This window comes from Pleurodeles waltl, chromosome 3_1 (assembly GCF_031143425.1).
Source record: "Pleurodeles waltl isolate 20211129_DDA chromosome 3_1, aPleWal1.hap1.20221129, whole genome shotgun sequence".
NCBI classification, from domain to species: domain Eukaryota; kingdom Metazoa; phylum Chordata; class Amphibia; order Caudata; family Salamandridae; genus Pleurodeles; species Pleurodeles waltl.
The window spans coordinates 747,200,275-747,218,418 of NC_090440.1; the positions used below are offsets into that span (position 1 = coordinate 747,200,275).

Below are 18,144 nucleotides of genomic sequence, written 5' to 3' on the forward strand. Positions count from 1 at the left end.
TGGAGCTAAAGACAGCAATATCATCAAGATAAGCTGTGCTACAGGACTCCAAGCCAGCAAGGACTTGATTCACCAACCTTTGGAAGGTGGCAGGGGCATTCTTTAAACCAAAGGGCATAACAGTAAACTGATAATGCCCATCAGGTGTGGAGAATGCTGTTTTCTCTTTTGCTCCAGGTGCCATTTTTATTTGCCAGTACCCTGCTGTCAAGTCAAAGGTACTTAAGAATTTGGCAGCACCTAATTTATCTATGAGCTCGTCAGCTCTAGGAATTGGATGAGCATCTGTCTTGGTGACAGAATTGAGCCCTCTGTAATCCACACAAAACCTCATCTCCTTCTTTCCATCTTTGGTGTGAGGTTTGGGGACTAAGACCACTGGGCTAGCCCAGGGGCTGTCAGAGCGCTCAATTACTCCCAATTCCAGCATCTTGTGGACTTCCACCTTGATGCTTTCCTTAACATGGTCAGACTGTCTAAAGATTTTGTTTTTGACAGGCATGCTGTCTCCTGTGTCCACATCATGGGTACACAGGGGTGTCTGACCAGGGGTTAAGGAGAAGAGTTCAGGAAACTGTTGTAGGACTCTCCTACAATCAGCTTGCTGTTGGCCAGAGAGGGTGTCTGAGTAGATCACTCCATCTACTGAGCCATCTTTTGGGTCTGATGACAGAAGATCAGGGAGAGGTTCACTCTCTGCCTCCTGATCCTCATCTGTTACCATCAACAGATTCACATCAGCCCTGTCATGGAAGAGCTTAAGGCGGTTCACATGGATCACCCTCTTGGGGCTCCTGCTTGTGCCCAGGTCCACCAGGTAGGTGACCTGACTCTTCCTTTCTAGCACTGGGTAAGGGCCACTCCATTTGTCCTGGAGTGCCCTGGGAGCCACAGGCTCCAGAACCCAGACTTTCTGTCCTGGTTGGAACTCAACCAGTGCAGCCTTTTGGTCATACCAAAACTTCTGGAGCTGTTGGCTGGCCTCAAGGTTTTTGGTTGCCTTTTCCATGTACTCTGCCATTCTAGAGCGAAGGCCAAGTACATAGTCCACTATGTCTTGTTTAGGCTCATGAAGAGGTCTCTCCCAGCCTTCTTTAACAAGAGCAAGTGGTCCCCTTACAGGGTGACCAAACAGAAGTTCAAAGGGTGAGAATCCTACTCCCTTCTGTGGCACCTCTCTGTAAGCGAAAAGCAGACATGGCAAGAGGACATCCCATCTCCTTTTGAGTTTTTCTGGGAGCCCCATGATCATGCCTTTTAATGTCTTGTTGAATCTCTCAACTAAGCCATTAGTTTGTGGATGGTATGGTGTAGTGAATTTGTAAGTCACTCCACACTCATTCCACATGTGTTTTAGGTATGCTGACATGAAGTTGGTACCTCTGTCAGACACCACCTCCTTAGGGAAACCCACTCTGGTAAAGATACCAATGAGGGCCTTGGCTACTGCAGGGGCAGTAGTCGACCTAAGGGGAATAGCTTCAGGATACCTAGTAGCATGATCCACTACTACTAGGATGTACATATTTCCTGAGGCTGTGGGAGGTTCCAGTGGACCAACTATGTCCACACCCACTCTTTCAAAGGGGACCCCCACCACTGGAAGTGGAATGAGGGGGGCCTTTGGGTGCCCACCTGTCTTACCACTGGATTGACAGGTGGGGCAGGAGAGGCAAAACTCCTTAACCTTCTGGGACATATTGGGCCAGTAGAAGTGGTTGACTAACCTCTCCCACGTCTTGGTTTGTCCCAAATGCCCAGCAAGGGGAATATCATGGGCTAAGGTCAGAATAAACTCTCTGAACGACTGAGGCACTACCACTCTCCTAGTGGCACCAGGTTTGGGGTCTCTGGCCTCAGTGTACAGGAGTCCATCTTCCCAATAGACCCTATGTGTTCCATTTTTCTTGCCCTTGGACTCTTCAGCAGCTTGCTGCCTAAGGCCTTCAAGAGAGGGACAGGTTTCTTGTCCCTTACACAGCTCCTCCCTTGAGGGTCCCCCTGGGCCCAAGAGCTCAACCTGATAAGGTTCAAGCTCCAAAGGCTCAGTTCCCTCAGAGGGCAGAACTTCTTCCTGAGAAGAGAGGTTCCCTTTTTCTGACTGTGTTGCAGTTGGTTTCCCAACTGACTTTCCTTTTCTCTTGGTAGGCTGGGCCATTTTTCCAGACTCCAGCTCTACTTTTTCACCCTGTGCCTTGCACTGTGCTCTTGTTTGTACACACACCAGTTCAGGGATACCCAGCATGGCTGCATGGGGTTTTTAGTTCTACCTCAGCCCATGCTGAGGACTCCAGGTCATTTCCAAGCAGACAATCTACTGGGATGTTTGAGGAGACCACCACCTGTTTCAGGCCATTGACCCCTCCCCATTCTAAAGTTACCATTGCCATGGGATGTGCTTTAGTTTGATTGTCAGCATTGGTGACTGTATACGTTTTTCCAGTCAGGTATTGGCCAGGGGAAACCGGTTTCTCTGTCACCATGGTGACACTGGCACCTGTACCCCTCAGGCCCTCTACACTTGTCCCATTAATAAAGAGCTGCTGCCTGTATTTTTGCATGTTAGGAGGCCAGGCAGCTAGTGTGGCTAAATCCACCCCACCCTCAGAGACTAGAGTAGCTTCAGTGTGGACCCTGATTTGCTCTGGGCACACTGTTGATCCCACTTGGAGACTAGCCATTCCAGTGTTACCTGGATTGGAGTTTGGAGTGGAACTTTTCTTGGGACAGGCCTTGTCTCCAGTTTGGTGTCCAGACTGACTACAGTTTCGACACCAGGCCTTTTTGGGATCAAAGTTTTTACCCTTGTACCCAGGATTGTTTTGTGAAGAGGCTCTGGGCCCACCCTCCTGTGCAGGTTTTTGGGGGCCTTTAGAAGACTCTTGACTATTTTTATTTTTGGCTGTCTCACCACCTTTCCCCTGGGGAGGTTTTGTGACCCCTTTCTTTTGGTCACCCCCTGTGGAAGTTTTGGACACCCTAGTCTTGACCCAATGGTCCGCCTTCTTTCCCAATTCTTGGGGAGAAATTGGTCCTAGGTCTACCAGATGCTGATGCAGTTTATCATTGAAACAATTACTTAACAGGTGTTCTTTCACAAATAAATTGTACAGCCCATCATAATTACTTACACCACTGCCTTGAATCCAACCATCTAGTGTTTTTACTGAGTAGTCTACAAAGTCAACCCAGGTCTGGCTCGAGGATTTTTGAGCCCCCCTGAATCTAATCCTATACTCCTCAGTGGAGAATCCAAAGCCCTCAATCAGGGTACCCTTCATGAGGTCATAAGATTCTGCATCTTGTCCAGAGAGTGTGAGGAGTCTATCCCTACACTTTCCTGTGAACATTTCCCAAAGGAGAGCACCCCAGTGAGATCTGTTCACTTTTCTGGTTACAGAAGCCCTCTCAAAAGCTGTGAACCATTTGGTGATGTCATAACCATCTTCATATTTAGTTACAATCCCTTTAGGGATTTTCAACATGTCAGGAGAATCTCTGACCCTATTTATGTTGCTGCCACCATTGATGGGTCCTAGGCCCATCTCTTGTCTTTCCCTCTCTATGGCTAGGATCTGTCTTTCCAAAGCCAATCTTTTGGCCATCCTGGCTAACTGGATGTCCTCTTCACTGGAGTTATCCTCAGTGATTTCAGAGGTGTTGGTCTCTGCTGTGAGGGAACCAGCATCTCTGACTATTATTTTTGGAGTCAGGGTTTGAGAGACCCTGTTCTCCCTAGATAGGACTGGTAGGGGGGAATTTTCCTCCAAGTCACTATCCTCTTCCTCTGAGTTGCCACCCTCAGAGGGGTTGGCCTTTTCAAACTCTGCCAAAAGCTCCTGGAGCTGTATTTTGGTAGGTTTGGGGCCCATTGTTATTTTCTTTATTTTACAGAGTGACCTTAGCTCCCTCATCTTAAGATGGAGGTAAGGTGTGGTGTCGAGTTCCACCACAGTCACATCTGTGCTAGACATTTTGCTTCTAAAAGTTGGAATACTTTTTAAGAATCTACAACTGGTTCTAGGTTCTAATTCAAACTTTTACAAACTTTTAAACTCTAAAAGAAATGCTAAACAGGATCTAACACAAGGCCCTAGCAGGTCTTTTAAGAATTTAGAAAACTTTTCAAATTGCAAAAATCAATTTCTAATGACAATTTTGGAATTTGTCGTGTGATCAGGTATTGGCTGAGTAGTCCAGCAAATGCAAAGTCTTGTATCCCACCGCTGATCCACCAATGTAGGAAGTTGGCTCTGTATGTGCTATTTCAAAGTAAGGAATAGCATGCACAGAGTCCAAGGGTTCCCCTTAGAGGTAAAATAGTGGTAAAAATAGATAATACTAATGCTCTATTTCGTGGTAGTGTGGTCGAGCAGTAGGCTTATCCAAGGAGTAGTGTTAAGCATTTGTTGTACATACACATAGACAATAAATGAGGTACACACACTCAGAGACAAATCCAGCCAATAGGTTTTGTTATAGAAAAATATCTTTTCTTAGTTTATTTTAAGAACCACAGGTTCAAATTTAACATGTAATATCTTGTTTGAAAGGTATTGCAGGTAAGTACATTAGGAACTTTGAATCATTTCAATTGCATGTATACTTTTCAAGTTATTGACAAATAGCTACTTTAAAAGTGGACACTTAGTGCAATTTTCACAGTTCCTGGGGGAGGTAAGTTTTTGTTAGTTTTACCAGGTAAGTAAGACACTTACAGGGTTCAGTTCTTGGTCCAAGGGAGCCCACCGTTGGGGGTTCAGAGCAACCCCAAAGTCACCACACCAGCAGCTCAGGGCCGGTCAGGTGCAGAGTCCAAAGTGGTGCCCAAAACGCATAGGCTAGAATGGAGAGAAGGGGGTGCCCCGGTTCCGGTCTGCTTGCAGGTAAGTACCCGCGTCTTCGGAGGGCAGACCAGGGGGGTTTTGTAGGGCACCGGGGGGGACACAAGCCCACACAGAAATTTCACCCTCAGCAGCGCGGGGGCGGCCGGGTGCAGTGTAGAAACAAGCGTCGGGTTCGCAATGTTAGTCTATGAGAGATCAACGGATCTCTTCAGCGCTGCAGGCAGGCAAGGGGGGGCTTCCTCGGGGAAACCTCCACTTGGGCAAGGGAGAGGGACTCCTGGGGGTCACTTCTCCAGTGAAAGTCCGGTCCTTCAGGTCCTGGGGGCTGCGGGTGCAGGGTCCTTTCCAGGCGTCGGGACTTAGGTTTCAGAGAGTCGCGGTCAGGGGAAGCCTCGGGATTCCCTCTGCAGGCGGCGCTGTGGGGGCTCAGGGGGGACAGGTTTTGGTACTCACAGTCGGAGAGTAGTCCGGGGGTCCTCCCTGAGGGGTTGGTTCTCCACCAGCCGAGTCGGGGTCGCCGGGTGCAGTGTTGCAAGTCTCACGCTTCTTGCGGGGAGATTGCAGGGTCTTTAAAGCTGCTCCTCGAAACAAAGTTGCAGTATTTTTGGAGCAGGTCCGCTGTCCTCGGGAGTTTCTTGTCTTTTTCGAAGCAGGGCAGTCCTCAGAGGATTCAGAGGTCGCTGGTCCCTTGGAAGGCGTCGCTGGAGCAGAGTTCTTTGGAAGGCAGGAGACAGGCCGGTGAGTTTCTGGAGCCAAGGCAGTTGTCGTCTTCTGGTCTTCCTCTGCAGGGGTTTTCAGCTAGGCAGTCCTTCTTGTAGTTTGCAGGAATCTAATTTTCTAGGGTTCAGGGTAGCCCTTAAATACTAAATTTAAGGGCGTGTTTAGGTCTGGGGGGTTAGTAGCCAATGGCTACTAGCCCTGAGGGTGGGTACACCCTCTTTGTGTCTCCTCCCAAGGGGAGGGGGTCACAATCCTAACCCTATTGGGGGAATCCTCCATCTGCAAGATGGAGGATTTCTAAAAGTTAGAGTCACCTCAGCTCAGGACACCTTAGGGGCTGTCCTGACTGGCCAGTGACTCCTCCTTGTTATTCTCATTATTTTCTCCGGCCTTGCCGCCAAAAGTGGGGGCCGGGCCGGAGGGGGCGGGCAACTCCACTAGTTGGAGTGTCCTGCGGTGCTGTGACAAAGGGGTGAGCCTTTGAGGCTCACCGCCAGGTGTTACAGCTCCTGCCTGGGGGAGGTGTTAGCATCTCCACCCAGTGCAGGCTTTGTTACTGGCCTCAGAGTGACAAAGGCACTCTCCCCATGGGGCCAGCAACATGTCTCTAGTGTGGCAGGCTGCTGGAACTAGTCAGCCTACACAGATAGTCGGTTAAGTTTCAGGGGGCACCTCTAAGGTGCCCTCTGGGGTGTATTTTGCAATAAAATGTACACTGGCATCAGTGTGCATTTATTGTGCTGAGAAGTTTGATACCAAACTTCCCAGTTTTCAGTGTAGCCATTATGGTGCTGTGGAGTTCGTGTTTGACAGACTCCCAGACCATATACTCTTATGGCTACCCTGCACTTACAATGTCTAAGGTTTTGTTTAGACACTGTAGGGGTACCATGCTCATGCACTGGTACCCTCACCTATGGTATAGTGCACCCTGCCTTAGGGCTGTAAGGCCTGCTAGAGGGGTGTCTTACCTATACTGCATAGGCAGTGAGAGGCTGGCATGGCACCCTGAGGGGAGTGCCATGTCGACTTACTCGTTTCGTCCTCACTAGCACACACAAGCTGGCAAGCAGTGTGTCTGTGCTGAGTGAGAGGTCTCCAGGGTGGCATAAGACATGCTGCAGCCCTTAGAGACCTTCCTTGGCATCAGGGCCCTTGGTACTAGAAGTACCAGTTACAAGGGACTTATCTGCATGCCAGGGTCTGCCAATTGTGGATACAAAAGTACAGGTTAGGGAAAGAACACTGGTGCTGGGGCCTGGTTAGCAGGCCTCAGCACACTTTCAATTGTAAACATAGCATCAGCAAAGGCAAAAAGTCAGGGGGCAACCATGCCAAGGAGGCATTTCCTTACACTGACGAAGAGGAGTTGTCGAGGTGGCCCCCAATAGAGTAGTCGACGAGGTGGTCGTTCATGGCAGCACTGGCGATGCGGTCATTGACTATGTGGGGACTGTCTTCGTCGACACAATGGATCTTGTCGATGGTGTGGTGGTTGTCAGACGAGGTAGTCTTCGTTAATGCAGATACAGTCATCGATGGGGTAGATGATGACGGTGAAATCTTTGTTGGGCTTCTGATCACTGCCGTCGACAATGGTTTTGATGTCTTTGTTGTCGTCAATGATTATTTAGCATTGATTTTTGTCCTCTTTGAGAGAGGTTCAGATAATCATTTAGGCTTTATCAGAAGGGTTGAAGATGGAGTTGAGGGCTCAGATGTAGAGTCTGATGGAGCCCTTTGTTGTTTTTCCTCATTAGAGAAGACTTCTGCAGATCCATGGTGGGTCTTTTTTTAAGGCTTTTTTACTGTGATAAGGGGAATCATGGCGAGACCTTTCCCTCTTTCTGTAAGTCTGTAAGGAGATGGAACACTCAATACTTTTTCCTCAGAAACTACGGAAGTCTTGGTTTTAAGTTTCTGTAACCATAATAAAAGTCTTCCCTTGCGGTCTTTGAGGTTTTTTGTAGAAAATGTTATGCATATCTTGCAATCTCTCACCTTGTGGGATGGATGAAGACAATATATACATTCTCTATGAGGATGTTGCAAATGTAGTCTTTGTTTATCACATGTGGCACAAGGTCTGAAGAGGCTTTTTAACCAGTTCTGACATGCTGGATAGAAAAATACCAATTTGGAGATCACCAAATCAGGAAAAACTGAGCAGAGCTCAGGGAAACTCCCTCACACATGACGTGTGGTAAAAATCTGAGGTAAGATGCCTCTCTTGGGAGTGTTCTAAGGGCACTGTTGTTTGGTCAACTTTGGTCCTTTTTAGAAAAAACAAAAAAAACATAGGCTATTAAGCTGAACTTTAGATTCCCTTTACAGCCTATTATACTGCTTACAATGATACCATGGGACTCCCACTTCCGACGACAGGGAATTATTCAAGCATGTGTGTAAGGAAATGCCTCCTTGGCATGGTTACCCCCTGACTTTTCGCCTTTGCTGATGCTATGTTTTGAATTGAAAGTGTCCTGAGGCCTGCTAACCAGGCCCCAGCACCAGTGTTCTTTCCCTAACCTGTACTTTTGATTCCACAATTGGCACACCCTGGCATCCAGGTAAGTCCCTTGTAACTGGTACCCCTGGTACCAAGGGCCCTGATGCCAGGGAAGGTCTCTAAGGGCTGCAGCATATCTTATGCCACCCTGGGGACCCCTCACTCAGCACAGACACACTGCTTACCAGCTTGCGTGTGCTGGTGAGAACAAAACGAGTAAGTCGACATGACACTCCCCTCAGGGTGCCATGCCAACCTCACACTGCCTATGCAGTATAGATAAGTCACCCCTCTAGTAGGCCTTACAGCCCTAAGGCAGGGTGCACTATACCATAGGTGAGGGCACCAGTACATGAGTACTGTGCCCCTACAGTGTCTAAGCCAAACCTTAGACATTGTAAGTGCAGGGTAGCCATAAGAGTATATGGTCTGGGAGTCTGTCAAACACGGACTCCACAGCACCATAATGGCTACACTGAAAACTGGGAAGTTTGGTATCAAACTTCTCAGCACAATAAATGCACACTGATGCCAGTGTACATTTTATTGTGAAATACACCCCAGAGGGCACCTTAGAGGTGCCCCCTGAAACCTTAACCGACTATCTGTGTAGGCTGACTGGTTCCAGCAGCCTGCCACAACCGAGACATGTTGCTGGCCCCATGGGGAGAGTGCCTTTGGCACTCTGAGGCCAGTAACAAAGCCTGCACTGGGTGGAGATGCTAACACCTCCCCCAGGCAGGAGCTGTCACACCTGGCGGTGAGCCTCAAAGGCTCACCCCTTTGTGCCAGCACCGCAGGACACTCCAGCTAGTGGAGTTGCCCGCCCCCTCCGGCCACGGCCCCCACTTTTGGCGGCAAGGCCGGAGAAAATAATGAGAATAACAAGGAGGAGCCACTGGCCAGTCATGACAGCCCCTAAGGTGTCCTGAGCTGAAGTGACTAACTTTTAGAAATCCTCCATCTGGCAGATGGAGGATTCCCCAATAGGATTAGGGATGTGACCCCCCTCCCCTTGGGAGGAGGCACAAAGAGGGTGTACCCACCCTCAGGGCTAGTAGCCATTGGCTACTAACCCCCCCAGACCTAAACACGCCCTTAAATTTAGTATTTAAGGGCTCCCCTGAACCTAAGAATTTCGATTCCTGAAACCTACAAGAAGAAGAAGACTGCTGAGCTGAAAAACCCCTGCAGAGGAAGAACAGAAGACACCAACTGCTTTGGCCCCAGTCCTACCGGCCTGTCTCCTGCCTTCCAAAGAACCCTGCTCCAGCGACGATTTCCAAAGGACCAGCGACCTCTGAATCCTCAGAGGACTGCCCTGCTTCACGCAAAACAAGGAACTCCCGAGGACAGCGGCCCTGCTCCAAAAGAACTGCAACTTTGTTTCAAGGAGCAGACTTAAAGACCCCTGCAACTCCCCGCAAGAAGCGTGAGACTTGCAACACTGCACCCGGCGACCCCGACTCGACTGGTGGAGAACCAACACCTCAGGGAGGACCCTCCGGCGACTCCGAGACCGTGAGTAACCACAGTTGTCCCCCCTGAGCCCCCACAGTGACGCCTGCAGAGGGAATCCCGAGGCTCCCCGTGACCGCGACTGCCCGAACTCCATTTCCCGACGGCTGGAAAAGACCCTGCACCCGCAGCCCCCAGCACCTAAGGGAACGGAACTCCTGTGCAGGAGTGACCCCCAGGAGGCCCTCTCCCTTGCCCAGGTGGTGGCTACCCCGAGGAGCACCCCCCTTGCCTGCCTGCACCGCTGAAGAGATCCCTTGATCTCTCATTGAACAACATTGAAAATCCGACGCGTGTTTGCACACTGCACCCGGCCGCCCCCGCGCTGCTGAGGGTGTACTTTTTGTGCTGACTTGTGTCCCCCCCGGTGCCCTACAAAACCCCTCTGGTCTGCCCTCCGAAGACGCGGGTACTTACCTGCTGGCAGACCGGAACCGGGGCACCCCCTTCTCTCCATTGAAGCCTATGCGTTTTGGGCACCTCTTTGACCTCTACACCCGACCGGCCCTGAGCTGCTGGTGTGGTAACTTTGGGGTTGCTCTGAACCCCCAACGGTGGGCTACGTTGGACCCAAACCTGAGACTTGTAAGTGATTTACTTACCTGACAAAACTAACAAAAACTTACCTCCCCCAGGAACTGTGAAAATTGCACTGTGTCCACTTTTAAAACAGCTTATTGTGTTTGATGTAAAAAGTATACATGCTAGTGTAATGATGCAAAGTTCCTAAAGTACTTACCTGCAATACCTCTCAAATGAGATATTACATGTAGAATTTGAACCTGTGGTTCTTAAAATAAACTAAGAAAATATATTTTTCTATAACAAAACCTATTGACTGGATTTGTCTCGGAGTGTGTGTTCCTCATTTATTGCCTGTGTGTATGTACAACAAATGCTTAACACTACTCCTTTGATAAGCCTACTGCTCGACCACACTACCACAAAATAGAGCATTAGTATTATCTCTTTTTGCCACTATCTTACCTCTAAGGGGAACCCTTGGACTCTGTGCATACTATTCCTTACTTTGAAATAGTGCATACAGAGCCAACTTCCTACAATGTGAATCTATGAAAGATACCCCAATACTGGGGAATATAGGTAACTTTTACTCTGAAGTAGCTGAAAATCACCATGCTAGTGGAATAGAAAAATCTGCTAATAAATAAACCAATATAGCTCCCATTAGAGCCAAACAATAAAACAATTGGGATTTCTCAAAATAATCAATTTGCTTACCTCTTCGTAATCTGCATATGCAAAATAAAGCAACATATTCTTTTTTAATAAAGTGCTGATCGCTCTCTCATAAATATTAGCAGCTTCATCGCTGAAGAGCTTAGCATTGTTCATGTCCTGCGATAAAAAAAGAACCATTGCAGAAGGAAGAATAGTATTAGTACAGGTATCATCATGAACTTGCTCATAGTCAAATCATTTACCCATTGTTGATTAATGGGTTGCAAGTACAAACTCATATTGAAATTACACCATTACACCAAAGACCTAAAGGGAACAAGCTAACAGCTGCTAGGCACTGTGCAAGCAGAATTGGGTACTCTTGTAGGGCATTAGCGATTCAAAACACAAATTAAAATTACCCGTAGCAACTAATGCCAACCGTAGCAAATAATGCCAATGTTTCTAAAAGCAAGAAAACAAATATATTTGCATTAGGAATTTTTATACGACTGTTTATACGCATTACCCTAAGAAAGTTATAAACAGCAGATTCACCTTCCTTTTCTTCCTTTTGCATTTACTTGCCAAGTCAAAAAAACATTTTATAAAACATTGTTCACGGATCTGAAATGGATCAAAATATGATTGTGCTTACCCCCTTTTCGGCCAGAAGTTTACTAGACTGTTCAAGGTACTGTGCAGCTTCATACCAGATGTCCGGGTGATGACCAAGTACCAAGAGGGACTGTTCGTAAGCAAACATAACTGTACAAAAAACAGAAGTGTAAAACAATGTCAGGAGAAAGAATCTATGATTAACACAAAGTCGGGAACTCAATGGTTTAAATGTTGCATAGTACATACTGAAGAAAAACAACTGACTTAAACAAATAACGATAATTAACTCATCTGGTCCAATAATCAGGAACGTTAGCATCTGCCTAGTTTTAATTACATCACTATGAAGAAGATGAGTTGAACAATGAAGGTGCTCTTGTTTAACTGAATATTGCCAAAATATGTCAGGATAGCCCCTTAGGTGCCCTGAGCTGAGGTGACCCCTGCCTTTAGAAATCCTCCATCTTAAGTTTGGAGGATTCCCCCAATAGGATTAGGGATGTGCACCCCTCCCCTCAGGGAGGAGGCACAAGGAGGGTGTAGCCACCCTCCAGGACAGTAGCCATTAGCTACTGCCCTCCCAGACCTAAATACACCCCTAAATTTAGTATTTAGGGGCACCCAAGAACCCAGGAAATCAGATTCCAGCAACCTGAAACAAGAAGAAGGACTACTGACCTAAAAGCCCTGCAGAGAAGACAACTGCTTTGGCCCCAGCCCTACCAGCCCGTCTCCTGACTTGAAGAAAACTGCAACAGCAACGCATCCAACAGGGACCAGTGACCTCTTAAGCCTCAGAGGACTGCCCTGAACCAAAGGACCAAGAAACTCCAGTGAGCAGCAGCTCTGCTCAACAACAGCACCATCTTTGCAACAAAGAAGCAACTTCTAAAAGACTCACTCTTCCTGCCGGAAGAGTGAGACTTCACCCTCTGCACCAGAGGCCCCCGCTCGAGATCCAGAGAACCAACACCACAGGGAGGACTCCCAGGCGACTGCGACCCCGTGAGTAGCTCGAGACGACCCCCCTGGACCTCCGCAGCGACGCATGCAGAGAGAATCCAGAGGCTCCCCCGACCGCGACTGCTGTAACAAGGGACCCAACGCCTGGACAAAGCACTGCACCCACAGCCCCCAGGACCAGAAGGAACCGAACCTCAGTGCAGGAGTGACCCCAGGCGACCCTCTGCCTAGCCCAGTCGGTCGCTGGCCCGAGAAGCCCCCCTGTGCCCTGCCAGCACCGCTAGAGTGACCCCCGGGTCCCTCCATTGAATCCAATACAAAACCCAGACACCTGCTGTGCACACTGCACCCGGCCGCCCCTGTGCCGCTGAGGGTGTGTTTTGTGCGCCTACTTGTGTCCCCCCGAGTGCTCTACAAAACCCCCCGGTCTGCCCCCGAGGATGCGGGTACTTACCTGCTGGCAGACTGGAACCGGAGCACCCCTGTTCTCGATAGGCACCTATGTGTTTTGGGCACCTCTTTGCCCTCTGCACCTGACCGGCCCTGAACTGCTGGTGTGGTAACTTTGGGGTTGCCTTGAACCCCCAACGGTGGGCTGCCCATGCCCAGGAACTGAGACTTGTAAGTGTTTTACTTACCTCCTAAACTAACCTTTACTTACCTCCCCCAGGAACTGTTGATTTTTTCCACTACTTTTAAAATAGCTTATTGCCATTTTAACAAAAACTATGTTATTGCCCTAATTCAAAGTTCCTAACTTACCTTTGTGGAGTACCTTGCATTTTATGTATTTACTTCAAATCTTGAACTTGTGGTTCTAAAAATAAATTAAGAAAATATATTTTTCTATAAAAAAAACAAAAAAAAAACAAACCATTGTCCTGTGTTGGAAATGGCCCTCTTTGCAGGGTTATCCCCAAACATTTTGCCTTCTTCCTCCTATTTTCTTTAGGTCTGTCTTTGCTGGTTTATAGTCTCTGCGCACTTTACCACTGGTAATCAGTGCTAAAGTGCTAGTGCTCCCTATAGAAATTGTACTGTTGATTGGGTTATCCATGATTGGCATATTTGATTTACTAGTAAAGTGCACTAGAGGTGCCCAGGGTCTGTAAATCAAATGCTACTAGTGGGCCTGTAGCACTGGTTATGCCACCCACATAAGTAGCCCTGTAAACATGGCTCAGACCTGCCACTGCAATGTCTGCGTGTGCAGTTTTAAACTGCTAATTCAACTTGGCAAGTGTACCCACTTGCCAGGACTCAACCTTCCCTTTTACTACATGTAAGGCACCCCTAAGTTAGGCCCTACATAGCCCCATGGGCAGTGTGCAGTGTAGGTTTAAGGTAGGACATATACTAATGTGTTTTATATGTCCTGACAGTGAAATAATGCCAAATTCGGTTTTCACTGTGCAAGGCCTATCTCTCCCATAGGTTAACATGGGGGCGGCCTTTAAATATCCTTAAAGCGCAGATACAAATGTGGAGTTTAGGGTCTCTGAACACACAATTTAAAATTTTATCTTTTAGTGAAGTTAGTTTTTAAATTGTCTGTTTGAAAATGCCACTTTTAGAAAATAGGCATTTTCTTGCTTATACCATTCTGTAACTCTGCCTGTCTGTGGATTGTCTGTCTGGGTCAGTTTTACAGTTGGGCTGTTCACACCTCTCCTCCTGACAGTGAGACAAAGGGGGCTGGGGAGTAGCCTGCATATCTTGATTAGCCATCTATGCTGGAGGGGAGGGGAGGAGTGGTCATTCACACCTGAAAGGACTGTGCCTGCCCTTACACAATGCCGTCTACAACCCCCTGGTGAGTGTCTGGGGCCTTGACAAGGAAGGATCTTGCAAACACTTGAGACTTTGCTTTGAAGTTTGCCAACTTCAAAGGCAGAACAGGGTATAAGAAGAAGACCCAAAACCCCAGACTTTTAGAATCTTTCTGGAAACAAGAGGAACCTCTACCCAGGAGAAGAGCTGAAGGAGGACTACTGTCCCTTTGCTGGACTGGCCTACAGTTAATGCTTCTGCCTGAAAAGAGTGCAAAGGGTGAACTTTGCTGTGTGTCCTGCTTGAGAAAATTCTCCAAGGGAAAGGAGTAGAGCTTGCCTCCTGTTGAAGTCTCAGGGACACAAAAGACTTCGTCAGCCTGGAGTTCGATCTGCAACGCGTGTGACCTCAAGGGCCTGACGACTCCTGCACTGCCTCTGAAACAGACACGCAACATCAGTGACAGAGCTCTCCGGAGCTCACCGCGAGGATCACGATGCCCTGAAAATCCAAGGTACTGTTTGCGGGTCTTCCCAAAACCGTAGCTGGCCGGCAAAGCTGCGGCGGGCCTGAACTGTTGGTTTTGTTGATCATGACACCGTCATAGCCCCAGGTGGAGCTATCTACTTCAAGGAACTGTAGTTTTGAGTAAATCTTGCGGAATTGATATTTTTCTTACTGTATGTTGGATTTTTATCGTATTTGGTCTTGTTTTATATAGATAAATATTGGCTATATTTCTAAAACTGGTGTGGTGTCCTTTTGTAGTGTTTTCACTTATTACTGTGTATTATGTGCAAATGCTTTACACTTCTGAGATAAGCCTGACTGCTCGTGCCAGGCTACCAAGGGGGTGAGCAGGGGTTATCTTAGCAGGTACCTCCCTTATCCTGAATAGAGTGAGGGTCCCTACTTGGACAGGGTGAAAACCGACTGCCAACAAGAGACCCCATTTCTAACAGCCTGGAGTTAAGTCTGAGTGTGTGTTCCTCATTTATTGCCTGTGTGTGTACGACAAATGCTTAACACTACCCTATGATAAGCCTACTGCTCGACCACACTACCACGAAACAGAGCATTATAATTATCTAATTTTGCCACATTCTTACGTCTAAGGGGAACCCTTGGACTCAGCGCACACTGTCTCTTACTTTGAGATAGTATATACAGAGCCAACTTCCTACACATGCCAGGGAAGGCATTTCCCTACAGTCTTGCACAATCCTTTTCCTGAGCCCTTGTAAGGAAATGCCTCCTTGGCATGGTTACCCCCTAACTTTTTGCCTTTGCTGATGCTAAGTTATGATTTGAAAGTGTGCAGGGACCCTGCTAACGAGGCCCTAGCACCAGTGTTCTTTCCCTAAACTGTAACGTTGTCTCCACAATTGGCACAACCCTGGCACTCAGGTAAGTCCCTTGTAACTGGTACCCCCTGGTACCATGGGCCCTGATGCCAGGGAAGGTCTCTAAGGGCTGCAGCAAGTCTTATGCCACCCTGGGGACCCCTCACTCAGCACATGCACACTGCCTCACAGCTTGTATGTACTGGTGGGGAGAAAATGACTAAGTCGACATAGAACTCCCCTCAGAGTGCCATGCCAACCTCACACTGCCTGTGGCATAGGTAAGTCATCCTTCTAGCAGGCCTTACAGCCCTAACGCAGGGTGCACTATACCACAGGTGAGGGCATTTGTGCATGAGCACTATGCCCCTACAGTGTCTAAGCAAAGCCTTAGACATTGTAAGTGCAGGGTAGCCATAAGAGTATATGGTCTGGGAGTTTGTAAAACACAAACTCCACAGTTCCATAATGGCTACACTGAAAACTGGGAAGTTTGGTATCAAACTTCTCAGCACAATAAATGCACACATGCCAGTGTGCAATTTATTGTAACATACACCCAGAGGGCATCTTAGAGATGCCCCCTGAATACCTACCCGACTTCTAGTGTAGGCTGACCAGTTTCTGCCAGCCTGCAATAGACATGCTGCTGGCCACATGGGGAGAGTGCCTTTGTCACTCTGTGGCCAGGAACAAAGCCTGTACTGGGTGGAGGTGCTTCTCACCTCCCCCTGCAGGAACTGTAACACCTGGCAGTGAGCCTCAAAGGCTCACCCCTTTTGTTACAGTGCCCCAGCTAGTGGAGATGGCCGCCCCTCTGGCCACTTCCTCCACTTTTGGCGGCAAGGCTGGAGGAGATAAGGAGAAAAACAAGGAGGAGTCACCCACCAGTCAGGACAGCCCCTAAGGTGTCCTGAGCTGAGGTGACCCTTGCCTTGAGAAATCCTCCATCTTGAGTTTGGAGGATTCCCCCAATAGGATTAGGGATGTGCCCCCCTCCCCACAGGGAGGAGGCACAAAGAGGGTGTAGCCACCCACAAGGACAGTAGCCATTGGCTACTGCCCTCCCAGACCTAAACACACCCCTAAATTCAGTATTTAGGGGCTCCCCAGATCCCAGGAAGTCAGATTCCTGCAACCTGAAGAAACATGAAGGACTGCTGATCTACAAGCCTGCAGAGAAGGAGGAAGACGACAACTGCTTTGGCCCCAGCCCTACCAGCCTGTCTACAACTTCGAACAACTGCTCCAGCGACGCATCCTACAGGGACCAGCGACCTCAGAGGACTGCCCTGGACTAAAGAACCAAGAATCTCCTGTGAACAGTGGCCCTGTTCAAAACCAGCTACTTCTTTGCAACAAAGAAGCAACTTTCAAAGACTGCACGTTTCCCGCCGGAAGCGTGAGACTTCACACTCTGCATCTGACACCCCCGGCTCGAGATCCAGGGAACAAACACCTCAAGGAGGACTCCACAGCGACTGCGAGCCCGTGAGTAACCAGAGACGACCCCCACTGAGCCCCCACAGCGACGCCTGCAGAGAGAATCCAGAGGCTCCCCCTGACCGCGACTGCCTGTAACAAGGGACCCGACGCCTGGAACCAACACTGCACCCGCAGCCCCCAGGACCTGAAGGAACCTAACTCCAGCGCAGGAGTGACCCCCAGGCGACCCTCTGCCTAGCCCAGGTGGTGGCTGTCCCGAGAAGCCCACGGTGCCTGCCTGCACGGCTAGAATGTCCCTCCATTTTTTCCTACCTGTAGGAAGTTGGCTCTGTATGCACTATTTCAAAGTAAGGAATAGTATGCACAGAGTCCAAGGGTTCCCCTTAGAGGTAAGATAGTGGCAAAAAGAGATAATACTAATGCTCTATTTTGTGGTAGTGTGGTCGAGCAGTAGGCTTATCAAAGGAGTAGTGTTAAGTATTTGTTGCACATACACACAGGCAATAAATGAGGAACACACACTCAGAAACAATTCCAGGCCAATAGGTTTTTGTTATAGAAAAATATATTTTCTTAGTATATTTTATGAACCACAGGTTCAAATTCTACATGTAATATCTCATTTGAAAGGTATTGCAGGTAAGTACTCTAGGAACTTTGAATAATTACAATAGCATATATACTTTTTACATAAAACACATTTAGCTGTTTTAAAAGTGGACAGTGCAATTTTCACAGTTCCTGGGGGAGGTAAAGTAATGTTAGTTTTTGCAGGTAAGTAAACCACCTACGGGGTTCAGATTGGGGTCCAAGGTAGCCCACCGTTGTGGGTTCAGAGCAACCCTAAAGTCACCACACCAGCAGCTCAGGGCCGGTCAGGTGCAGAGTTCAAAGTGGTGCCCAAAACGCATAGGCTTCAATGGAGAGAAGGGGGTGCCCCGGTTCCAGTCTGCCAGCAGTTAAGTACCCGCGTCTTCGGAGGGCAGACCAGGGGGGTTTTGTAGGGCACCAGGGGGGGGGGGGGGGGGGGGGGGGGGGGGGAGACACAAGTCCACACAAAAAGTACACCCTCAGCAGCGCGGGGGCGGCCGGGTGCAGTGTCCAAACAAGCATCGGGTTTCCAATGGGAGTCAATGGGAGACCAAGGGGTCTCTTCAGCGGTGCAGGCAGGCAAGGGGGGGGGGTGCTCCTCGGGGTAGCCACCACCTGGGCAAGGGAGAGGGCC

At 48.6% G+C, this 18,144-nt stretch overlaps 1 protein-coding gene across 1 annotated transcript in view; it reads right to left on the reverse strand.

Annotated features, from left to right (window-relative positions):
- The window catches only part of CSTF3 (cleavage stimulation factor subunit 3), a 409,061-nt gene that overhangs the window by 192,097 nt on the left and 198,820 nt on the right, over positions 1–18,144 (reverse strand). The window contains exons 11-12 of the mRNA XM_069223523.1: positions 11,435–11,544; positions 10,837–10,953 (exon numbers count right to left, since the gene is read on the reverse strand). Coding sequence (XP_069079624.1) covers positions 10,837–10,953; positions 11,435–11,544 — 227 coding nt within the window. The remainder of the gene's footprint in view (positions 1–10,836; positions 10,954–11,434; positions 11,545–18,144) is intronic.